The sequence below is a fragment of the Bacillus rossius genome, chromosome 2, assembly GCF_032445375.1.
Source record: "Bacillus rossius redtenbacheri isolate Brsri chromosome 2, Brsri_v3, whole genome shotgun sequence".
NCBI classification, from domain to species: Eukaryota; Metazoa; Arthropoda; class Insecta; order Phasmatodea; family Bacillidae; genus Bacillus; species Bacillus rossius.
Window position 1 is genome coordinate 11,589,800 of NC_086331.1, and position 12,785 is coordinate 11,602,584.

A 12,785-nucleotide genomic window follows, 5' to 3' on the forward strand; every position below is an offset into this window, starting at 1 on the left:
CCCCCCCCCTCTATCCAGACCTCCAAGTCTACCGCGACAATATAACTTAAATATTTTTACATATTTGTGTGAGATTTGTAGTAAAATCTTTTTAAAAATGTAATTATAAACTGATTCAATTCAACATCGTGACTATTTATCGTAATGTTTTTATGGTTCTTCAGAATACCAAACTTACATTTGAAGTAAATAAGTATACAATTAAAATGCGCATTTGTCAGTCTATGGTAACTTTTTATTATTCGACAATTGCAAATCAACAACTTTCTAAGTGATGAGTAATTACGTCTTCGTATGTTTCAGGATTGAATCTACCTACCATGTTATAACAAGAATTCATACTAACCAAAATTGAAATGGAACATTTAAGATTACTTTGTATTCTATGCGGTAAAGATACGGAAGGAGATACTGTTGTTGTTACAAAAGGGTTGAAGACAATAACAGAAGCAAGCATTCTACGAAAGGATGGGCTCCACAAGAACTTGAAAGGAAAATCAAGTGTTCGAGTACACAAATCGTGTAGGCAAAACTATACGAGACCATTACGTATTAAAGCTGCAACTACGTCATCACTAAGTCCTGCTGTATGTATTCCTTCAACATTATTGCCTGTTTTGCGAAGTGTAGGAAATAATTTTGACTACAAAAAGATTGCATTTTTTTGTGCGGAAGAGGCAATTGTCGATTCTATGATTGCTTTGTATCGTAGGAAAAAGTTCGTATGGTAGCAACATTAGAAATTAAAGATAGTTTGTTGCAGAGATGTGAAGATCGGAGCGATGAATGGGGAAATCAAGTGAAAGCACGCATTTTAAATGTAAGTGACCTTGTAGCCCCAGAAGCACGATACTATAAAAACTGTCATGACACTTTTTCAAAGAATAACCCAAGTGAAGGATTTGTAGGCAGACCGATGACGGATAAAGAATCTTTTTTAATGTTGTGCAGTTACATTGAACAAAGCGATGAATTCCAATATTCAATTCAAGAGTTGCAAGATATAATGACATGCATTTCAGGGAAAAAAGATACATATTCCGACAAACACCTGAAAAATCTTCTTCTAGAACACTTTAAAGAACGCATTATGGTATCTAATGTTTCAGGTAGAAAGAACATTGTGTGTTTGTCTGATACTGTCCATAAAATTATTGAGACCTGGTACAAAGAAAGAGATAGGAACCTAGAAACGGAAAAACTTAGGATTGTATGGGCTGCAGCTGACATCATTAAAGAAGATATTCAAAAGAAGGCATATGATCATGAAACATATCCAGATACCAATGACATTACATGTGGAGGAGAACATTTAATACCAAATACATTAGCAGCTTTCACACAAAGAGTTACGAAAAAGAAAAACGTTTCAGAGTTTGAAATGGTAGACAGAAAATGTGTAGTCATAAACCATGCTATTATATCAGCTGTAAGACCCAGATAATTTTTTTTACCACTTCACATTGGCTTAGCTCTGAAACTACATCGTTTATATGGATCTAAGCATCTTATCAACATGCTATATTCTATGGGTATTTGTGCTTCCAATTACGAAGCTTCCGTGTACATTAATACTCTCATAAATTCAGGATCACTAAATGTCAATGAAGATGCTTTCATACAGCATGATTTTGATAATGCTGATGTCAATGTTCGAACACTGGATGGCGTGAACACGTTTCATGCAATGGGTGGGGTCCAAACTATAACCCCAGATTCTAGTGTTGAAACTCAAGTTAAGGTTGCAAGGAAATCTTCTGGAACATTTAATCCATAATGCATTAGGATACGATCTTACCCAAAGAAAAAAGCCCACAACGGACTTAGTAGCATTACTGTGAAAGACTACAACGAATTAAAAGCTGAGCTGAAAAATTCAGACTTCACAGTAGCAACCATGTTTCCTCTAAACTCTATTTGGCTTTCTGGAATGAATGTCCAACCAGGATGGAATGGTTTCATGAACCTCATTAACAGCAGAAGGGGAAAAAGTGACGCAACATTTGTCATGGCTCTTCCATTTATTAATTTGGATAAGTGTGTAAGAGAAGCTGGAGGTGAGAGAAATGTACGTAAGCCAATTACCACATCTAAACCTTTTGCACCAAACGATCTGTTGCACGTAGTGTCATGTTCATGTAAATCTGCATGTGGGAACTATTGTGGATGTCGAAAGACAGGTTTACATTGCTCAGCTATGTGTGAACACTGCAATGGTCTTTCGTGTAACAATGCAACAGCCATAGATGAAGATGCAATTGATGATGTATAATTATGTATGTAGGCGTTGAGTCGAAAACGTTATGAATAGATCTGTTTGTAAAATACATTGAAGTACTTTTGTTGTAAGTAGAAATTTTCTATACAAATTAAATAGCATGATGTGTAAATAACATCAAAGTTTGGAAGTGAAAAATGTACATAAAGAAGTGAATAATTCAGTAAATGTCACAACAGCTTGAAGTGGGTGGGTGGGTGGTCCGTGATGCTGTGGATGATACTGATTGCTCTTTATCACATACTGTGAATAAGCAGTCATGTATTTTAGTTCACAGCTGCCGGTTGTTGCCAGTCCGGCACACGGCGGGTCCATAGGTGGTGGATAATTGAACGATCCTATGTGGGTTAGGGTTGAAGCCCCCCCGAACCAAAACTGGCAAAAATAATATAAAAATTAAACCAACTTTGTTTCTGTATTCTGAACTAAAATTGTATATATAATTTATTTAGAATAATTAGGAAGAATTACAAGTAACATTTAAGGCCAGCTGAGCGAGCTTGAATAGGGTGCGGCAGATTGCTTTTAAGTCCGGGTTGCGAGAGGTGAGTTCTTGGTTTACTTACGGCCCTCTACTTCATGTTATCTTCATCCAAAATATGAAAAATTAATACCGTTGGAAAGCTAAATAATCATTCTACACTTTTTATCTTAAGTGTTTCGTGAAACTGTCCCAAATTAAAATTTTAAACTTAAATATTCTTAACAAACTTAACATAAAATTGTAAAAGTTGACATTCCTCAGCTAATATCTAGTTAACTGCTATTCTTAGAGCAAAACTATACATAACTTTATTGTAGATAATAATATAAGGAATAAAACTATATATAGAAAATTTGACTGCTATAAATAACAACGGAGATATGAAGGGTAATCCAAATGCTTGCAAATCGGATGTTTAAGGGTGGGTAGGGGGGGAAGCACAGAGGGTAGGGGTGGGGACTTTTGGGAAAATACACCTCTTATTGGGTCCTAACACCTGCCAAAAGTTCAGCTTGTCTCTAATTTTTCCCGACATTTATACATTTTTTTCTTTCATTTCCTGGGCTATATGTAAAGGCTTGATGACCTAAACATTTCTAAATGGAGAACCAACAAACATACAGTTTGGAAACAAATATTTGTAGGTTTTCCCTACACATTATTTTTTTTCCCAATCACACACCAAATTATGCATCATATGTGATATTTCAAAATGAAAGATGCACAAGGACGAGTTTTGTCCACAAATAATAAAAAAGCAATAAATTGTGATATCAACTACTCTGAAATGCTGTACTCAAGATTTTGATCATGTGCTAAACTGCAGGAAATAAACAAAGTTATTAATTGAAATGGTGATGAAAGTGATCTGGTTTATGTAAACTTTCCCTTCAGAATCCGAAAATTTCTTATTAGATCACTGTCATCCTAGTTGATGTCAATAAACTTACTTGTAAAACTACCTAGTACGAAACAACCACCCAAAATTTATTTCCATGTGCAATTTAGTTTCGAAAAGAAACACATCATCAAAAATAACAAACACTAAAATTTCCTATTGGCTGTAAATGCATGATATAGTTGCATGGGGTCATTAAGCCATCAGGTTATTTAAATGTGTATGAATACTGATAAGTTAAGCACAGCAGAACCTTCAGAAATTTACTGCTGTTGCACATGGCCAAATTGGCGAGACTGTTGAGAAAATATAGGTTAAGATGGCCGTGATATGTAAGAGTAAGTTAGATGTGTACTACTCCGAGACATTGTAACTGTGATTATTGTATGTGTGATTAAGTGGCAATAATAAAAGTAATAGAGTACTACCAAGAGTCCTTAGTATTATTTGAGGAACTACAACAACTGCCAGTAATAAATTTTAATGAAAATTTAAATAAATTTCATTCTTTTACAGAAAAATTATCCATCACTTTCACAACGAAATTATGAACTGCTTCTGTTTTATTTGTACTTTATTTCAATATTTTTGTATCCTTACACTGCACATGTTTGCTATGCTCATAAACACTTTGAGCTTATTGTATCCAGCAATTTTCTCAATAAAATTGGTAAATTCTAAAACTATCCCAGAACTATATTGAATGCCTTGCCTTCAACTTCTTGTTTATAACATATGAAAAAAAAAAATTGCCTTATCAATAATGATATGGTTATAGATGGGTGGCAGTGAAGAATTTTAACTTAGCATACAGCACTGCTTGACCAAGTATGCTTACCAATACTGAAGAGTCTTGAATTAATCACATGAAACATTGAGCAAATAAAAATTGCATAAGGGCGAGTTTTGTCCACAAATAATAAAAAACCAACTGTGATATCAAGCAGGAAGCCAGTCTGATGAATAATCCAATAATCTATTTGCTCTGATGTCATGAAAAGTCTAGAAAATAAATAATGTACAACAATAAACACTACTGCTTGTATGTTGCAATGCTGCCTTTGATTTGTACAAGGCTCCTTGCATAATAACAGCCGTGGATGTAAAGTGACAACTTACATCTACAGTTACACATAAAAACACAAAATACAGTAAAACCTTGTTTATCTGGACTGAATGGGACCCAAGGCAATCCGGACAGTCGAAAATTCAGATAATCCAGGTAATATGGGTAATAAGCAAAATAAAATTTTGAAATAAGCAGACTTACTGTTTACTGCGATAAACAACTACGCTTTGTAACAAAATGTCATAGTATACATGCAGTGTTGTTAAGTAACGAATTACAAGTAATCGGATTACTTGTAACAATTACTTTTCAAGTAATTTATACTTGTAACGAATTACATTTAAAAAATGTAATTCGTACTTGTAATCGGAATACATAACATTAATTGTAATCGATACATTAAGGTAATCGATACTTTATATTTACTTGCCATTACTTTTATTCTCGGAACGTATAATGAATACAATTAAGAACAAGAAGATCATACACTTTTGTATTAGTAAAGTTTATAATTTTACGCTTGTAGTGCTACGATCGAATGCACAACATCTATCATCAAAAATAAAGAGCCATAGTGACTTGCAGTGTCTCCAACATTACTCTATCCTAAAATCTGCATTTTAAAAATATAACACATCGCTGCCGTCAAGTGCTCCCGTTGAGCGTCTTTTTAGTGTTGGTAAAGATGTTTTTGCCATCAAGAGAGGGAATCAATCTGATTAGAACTTTAAAATGCAATTGTTTTGTAAGGTCAATTCCACTACTTGTATGAAGTCTTTTGATGTTATTCAAGCAAGTTTGTCCTCAAATATTATTCTTTTAATTAAAGATAATAAATTTAATAATTACATGAAATCTTTTTTTAACAAAACATATATGTATGTTTATTAATTTAACAAAGTGTAAAAAAATTTAATCATAGGTCAGTTTTAAAATGGTAGCGGAAAGTAATTGTAATTGTAATTGTAGTTTTACTGATTACTTCTATGTAAAGTAATTTTTACTTGTAATTAGTTACATTATCACCACAGTAATTGTAATTGAGCCCAATTACTTTTTCCGAGTACTTTTAACAACACTGTATACATGTCCTATATTGTTCACAAGTCATTAAACAAAATATTAAAATAACTTTTCACATAGTTTATTAACAAAGAATTTGTCAGCTTTCTTTGATTACAAACAGGTATGGCGTTTAAATGACGCATGGTCAGGTACATTATTGTGTGCTAACTGTCTTTGTTTTGCATAGATGTAGAATACAATTGCCAATTTTATGTGAACATTAAATAAAATGTCTGCAAAATCTGATCAGGATCAACCAGGGTCGGATAAATGAGGTTATCGTGTATTAACAAACAATGTATGGTATGGCATCTAGTTACTTTGTAACATTCCTACTATAAAATAATTTAATAAGATATATGCATTATTCTGAAGCACTATTAAGCTTCAGAGAATATAATTCATACTATTTATAAATATTTTAAAAAAAGTTTCGCACATTGAGAATATTATTAAAACAACATATGTCAAATGTAAATGATCTCTGCTATGACAAAATAGCAATCCATATCTGAAAACCGAAAGATTGGTTACAAAGTCATTGCTACCGAGATAAAGGTGAACAATGATTCAGTAATTATGGAGATGTGTGATGGCACCTGCCTAATACTGGAAATTTTCAGTGGCGTAGCTCATCCGTAAAGAATTAATAAAAAGGTCCTGGAGTTTCTTCCTGACGTAAAATTTCTAAACCAAATGCTATAAATCTTACAAACCAAGCACATTTTCACACATTATTACATTTTTCCTCAGCTTACAGTTTATAACATTTTTACTTTTTTAGAATTTACATTGTAGAGACTTTCAATTTTACATAAGTCATAAAACACATAACGAATCTGTTTAAAATTTATATTTTTGTTTTTCTGTTGCTGATTTATACCTAAGTTTTATGCTGAAAGGCTAAACTCACTATCCATTGTTCATCAAAGACAGTTTCAAATAAAGAACAGCTAATTTTTAAATGAGTGATATGTTAAGTTTCAGTTTGATTACAATAATTTTCAGTCATTTCATTCTCGTTACAAGCTATGCAATTATGAGAGAATTATTCATGAATTAACAATATCAACCATTACAACCTAACATTTAATAAGTGTAAAAATTCCCATATTACTTTTAAAACTGTCCATTATACTTATAAAAAATTAATTTAGTAATTAAAAGTTTCAACAAACTAATAAAATGATCTAACCCACATAAAGTATTAGCATCCATTACAGCTTTAAATGTTAATTTTGATAATCACACACATATAATACTTTGAAAATAAAGTAAATAAAATAAGGTTTTTATTTTATTTAATGACACCAACTATATAAAAAAAAACTTCCTTTAAATAGGTGTCTGAATTTTGTAAAATAAATTCTGGTTTAATTGTTACAAACCATATCGCCGGCTAGCTCTCAATTGGTCTGAACTGCACATAGGCTACATAAAAAAACAACTTGAAATTTGTTGGGTGCCAAGAATAATTTAAGTTCCATGGAATATTACTTTTTTAGGTTAAGTCTGTTTACTTCGAAGAAGGTCTTGCAAAAATAAAAGAATTCAGGAATAAAGTTTGTTGATTTATTTTTATTCTTTACTAAACACAGAACATAGCTGCCATTTTTCAATGCAGTATCATTTACACTCAGCATACAAATAAAAACTTGCAGTAAAAAAAGTACTCAAACAAATAGGTTAATTACTTGGACACGATATTTACTTACAGTTGGTTAAAGAAAATCCCGTGATCGCTTGTGGCGCACGGTACAAATGACCGAGAGACCATTGTCTGCTCAGCGTGGCCACAGATTTACCAAAAACAGCTCCGACTGGGCCTAACACTGCAGCCTGTGGTCCAACACTTCTAAAAAAAAACTGTCCAAAATAGTGTTCCTCAGCACGGCCCGGACAACAGGATTGAAATTCTTCTCAACACCACATGATATGTTCAATTGACGAGCCGCCAATTACACTCCCACTCTCCCAGATGCCCAAGTAACGACTAACACGACGACCTTTCTTCCTGAGGAAGGACAAAGGGCCATCTGTGATGTAATTTTCAACCATTCACAAAGCAGCTTACAATTTTGTCCAATAACAAAACACTTTTTGGCCGTGAAAACAGACCATGATCCTTTGCACTTTTGCCCACAAGACACATGTGATCTAATTTCCCAATCACAAAATACCTCTGTCTCTAATGATAAAACTGGCCTGTTTTTAGACAAAGAACCCTAGTTAAAATAGCTTCAAATGACTTTTTCCATTAACAAAGTGAACAAACCATCAGAAATACCAGAAAGCATTAATTAAATGCAAATTATGTTCATAAAAGCTGCTGCAAATGCACAAATACCTCTCAAAAGAACAAACATCTGTTATTTACATAATGACAGAAAACCTAACCAAGCTTAAGTTTCTGATTATAAAACAAAAATAAATCTTAAATAGAGTTATATATTTATTTATGTTTGTTACATGCCCACCAACAGTTTGAAACTTTGATGGTGGTCATGCCATGTACACATACACACATACAAATGATATAAATCCTAAAAAAAACATAAGAAAAAAATACACAAAATTCATTAAAAAAAAAGGTACGCAGGCACTACTTACAGTACTTACAGGCACCGCAGGCAGGCCAACTAAGTTAAAACGGATACCTTCCGTTTTGACCGTCACGGGGGACCAGTGACGTCAGTAGAGGCGTGCGCAGGCGGGTGGCTACGGTGCATGCGCAGTCTGGCAGAGGCCGGGCTATGTTGTAGAAGAGCCTATGATGCACATTCTGTATTGCACAGACCCGAACAAGCCCGAATATCTACCTTCGGCCAACTTCGTCAGTTTTTTTTGTTTATTACTTTAGAAAATTGTGGATGGTTGGTTATGTTAGATTAGTATAGCTACATTAAAAACACTGTCAAATCATTTTAATGCCGACGTTGGCCGAAGGTAGATATTGGGGCTTGTTCGGGTCTGTGCAATACAGAATGTACATCGTAGGCTTCCCCATATTGTAGCGGCCAGTAGGAGAGGTGTGGCGGAGCGACGGCGGAAGGACAACATCGGGAGGTCACCGACAGAATAGTGGTGTGGGGCTGACGAGTGAGGGTCAAGGGTCGGCACCAGGGAATGGCGGTGACATGGCTCGTGCAGACCAGGACTGATGTGGTGACCCGGTAACCACACAGTTCCACAGGACGGGGGGAACAAGCATATGGGTATCCTGGTTGTTGCATATCTGCGTGAGGAGCTTCGTCCAGGGTAGCACTGGAAGGAGAGATCTGCCGAGAACACACCGCCGCAGACGCGCCGCCGAAGAAGAACATCGTAAACAGCAGCAACTCGGCCGCAACCAACCCATCGTCGCGGGCGCCCGGAAAACAGCAATACTGAGGTGGGATCGACAAAATCGTCAGTGGCGGACACTTGGGTCGGTTAGGGATTATTCTAGCACGAACTAAAAACTGTACAAGGCCCTGAACTATTTGTGTTTGTCACCGTTCTTTGTAACCCATGGTTTGTAAAATCTGAGGGGCAAAATAAATTATTGTTATTTTGTAAAATGCGTTAGTTCTTTGTATAATAGGGCTTAACGTGTAAGTGGGTGCTACCTGCAGGGGAAGTCCATGCAGATATGCACCACCTGCAAGCAGTTGCAACAACCAGCAGTGGCAATATAACAACAACAAAGAAAGCATGTGACCATGAACATAAAATCAGGCACAACACAGAAAACAAATAAATGAAATTAGGAAAATTCAATACATACAAAATTAAAGGGACAACAACAGTGTTGTGTTGTGTAGAGTGCATAAAATAGATTGTAGGCGACTGTGAAACTGGGGAACTTTAATACCAATATTGTCGTGGGAAAAATATTTACAATAAGGTTTCAAATTATAACAATTGTATTCAAAAAGAGAATCAAAATAAGCTCTACGATTGGGAGATAAAAACTAATTTAGGTAACTGATGTCTTAGACTTAGGATTATGAAAAAAAAAAAAAAAATTGTATGGATTGGGAAATAAAAACTAATTTAGTTAACTGATAATATCTTAGACTAAGGATTTTGAAAAAAAAAAATTTGTATGGATTCTAATTTTTCTGTATCAGAATTATTAATATTATTCAAAATTACTGAACAGTATACTACTAATTTACTTCTGACTAAAGCTAGATAAAGTTTTTAGAATACAACCAATATTTGAAGCACTGAAAGTTGTGTAATTAATTAAAGCTAGGGTTCTATGGGAAATGAATACAAGTGAATTGACAAAGATGAAAAAACCATTTGGAGTCTAAGATGACACCAAGATCTTTTATACTACGGGATACTGATATTTGTGTGTTACCTAGTAAATAATAATGCCTAATTGGTCGAATTCTCCTAATGAAAGGAATTATTTTAGTTTTAGCTTTGTTAAGAGAAACAATATTGAGATTACATAGTTGGAAGGGCAGTAACCTGAGTTGCTACAACATGACCATTTTCTCAATAAAATTGGGAAATTCAAAAATCTTCCCCCAGAACTATACTGAATGCCTTGCCTTTTTTTATTAGCTCTTGGGTACAACCATCGGCGTCGCAAGGATATATTTTTGGGGGGGGGGGGCTTCAATTGATTTAGTTGTTGAGGAATATCCATCCACTGGGAAAAAAAGCGGGGGGTCCGGGAAAATTTGGGGTTTTAAGGTGCAAAAAAGTGGTTTTTAGACATTTTTCTTTCCTAAATATTCTAATTATAGTTGGTTGCAATGGATGGCCGCGCACTTGATCGGATCGGCTCGGCTCATCTCGGCTTTCTGCTATCGGTGCGCTTTGGTATCGGACCTGATTTTGATTTTACACGAAGATCGAATTAAAAAGTGCTCACATTACCACGATTGGACTAAATGCACCATGCGCAACATATGGGTCGTATCACAGAGATCATAATTTTAATATAACTACGAAACTAAATATATTATTGGAGGGGACGAAATTGAAGACTTTTATTATTGGGGGGGACATGTCCCCCCCGGTTGCGACGCCCATGGTACAACTTGTCACACGCTGGTGTGCCACAGAACATGACTGCACAGAAATAGCCAAGGTGCGTGCGTATGCAGGCAGTGCATGGTTTCCCCTTCTCCCCGCACGTGCCACGCACAGCACTCCGACCACACGCCGGCAGAGCTGACATGCGGTGCGTCCTACGCTGGGGCGAGAACACACACATTCTGCTGCTGGATTAAGTCCCACGCTTGAATCAACATTTTTTTCAATATTTTGCAACGGTATGCCAGGCATCCTGAGGTCTTATCGCCTAGGCCACTGCAGATTTCGAGGTTGGGTCTGAAAAATTTTATTTTTTATAATGATCCTGAAGAAAAACACAAGCGTCACACAAATTTTGGTTGGTTCAAGTTCACAGAATTTTCACGTTTTTTTTTTCTGGGATCATTTATAAGAGGTTTAAAAAACAGCAAAAAGTGTGAAATAACAAAAATGAAATAAACAAAATCAAATATGTTATTAATTAAATAGTGACTTACCAAGAGTGAAAATTCCCAACAAGATTTATTCTACTGCTGCATGTGTTTTAAATGGAAACCTTGTAATATAAAAACCAATACGATAAATGTCAAAACCTAACCGAAATGATGGGATACATACAGATCACACCAAGCAAAATTCAGCATAATCCCATTCATGTTCATGTTTCTGTAAGTAAAATTCTAGTTTATTTCCAACACATTTTTATAATGAGCAAACAAGTTCAAAGCTAGAATATTAAAATACCTTGATGTTAATAAATAATAGTAACTAAAGAGTGCTTACTTAAGTGGTTCAAACAACCAGTGGTTGCTGAGGTTCGCCATTGAATAACCGTCCAGCCAGTCTTGATCCATCTTCTTTAGTCCAGCAAAAAAATATAAAATAAAGAATTGAAATCTCAATATAGCATAGTTCCATAAAGGAACATGAGTGTTCCATTTAACTTTTCCAAAGAAAATATCCAATGAGCTGAAACAATAGAAATAAAATAATGAAAATGTCTACAAAAATAAAGTTTAAAAGTATAAAAAATGGGTTACAAATTTACTCACAACAAACTACATGTTCTCTCTGATATTAAAGCAAGGTTCTTAAAACATCCAGAATGATTTCAAACATATAACAAGATTAAATAATGGTAAAATAGTTTAGAAAAAACCTGGTCAGATATCAATTAAAAATTAAATTACTAAAATTTAACACCAACAATGAGGAAAAAAACAGTTTTGACCTACATTATATAAGAAATAACCTATTAAAAACTTTAATGAGAACAAAAATCATTTAGAAACTAATGTCATTAAAATATTCAAATTTTACACTTTTGAGTCATTTCTCACATATAGATTTCATCTACATAGTATCTTATACAGTGAAACTTCCCAATTGCAGACGCTACACTTCTAGCGATATTTCCAAAAAACCTTTTTTATTTTACTCGGGACTAAATGTAAACTTGGCTGAATACCACACAAAAACTCAACAACTTTAACTCAATCTACTAATAATCTACCCCACAGTAAAACAGTCGCCCTTTTGAGTTCCCCTACAGCTTTCTCTTTACTGAATTTGTATTTAAAAGAACATATATTTTGCTGTTTTTTACATTTTCAAAGATGGAATTCATAGTTTTCTATCTACTAAGGTTTATTTCAATAGGTTTATCCTAGCACATATACAAACCAATTATAAAACTGGCATTTCCCAAGTGGGTCTCAGACCTACTAAGACCAAGAACTGGAGTCATTTCGTTAATTTTTTACATTGAAAATTCTTGAATACAAGTTATGCAAAAGAAATTATACACAAATGCATTCAAATGACATGATTTTGACTTGTGCATTTACAAAAACGCACGATTTACAGCTTGCTAAATAATTATGTCCCGATTTTCAAACAAATTAGAGGTGGGATATAAAGTGCCCAATTCAAATTTAATGTGTAATTAATGTAA

The 12,785-nt window shown here is 34.4% G+C and overlaps 1 protein-coding gene across 3 annotated transcripts in view; it reads right to left on the reverse strand.

Moving 5' to 3' along the window:
• LOC134529100 (vitamin K-dependent gamma-carboxylase) overlaps window positions 1-12,785 on the reverse strand; it is a 98,492-nt gene that overhangs the window by 35,077 nt on the left and 50,630 nt on the right. For all 3 annotated transcript variants that reach the window (XR_010074462.1, XM_063362832.1, XM_063362833.1), the window contains 2 exons: window positions 11,615-11,800; window positions 4,499-4,662 (listed from right to left, as the gene is read on the reverse strand). Coding sequence is in view for 2 of the 3 variants with exons in the window: in XM_063362832.1 (XP_063218902.1) it covers window positions 4,499-4,662; window positions 11,615-11,800 (350 nt within the window). In the remaining variant the exon portion in view is untranslated. The remainder of the gene's footprint in view (window positions 1-4,498; window positions 4,663-11,614; window positions 11,801-12,785) is intronic.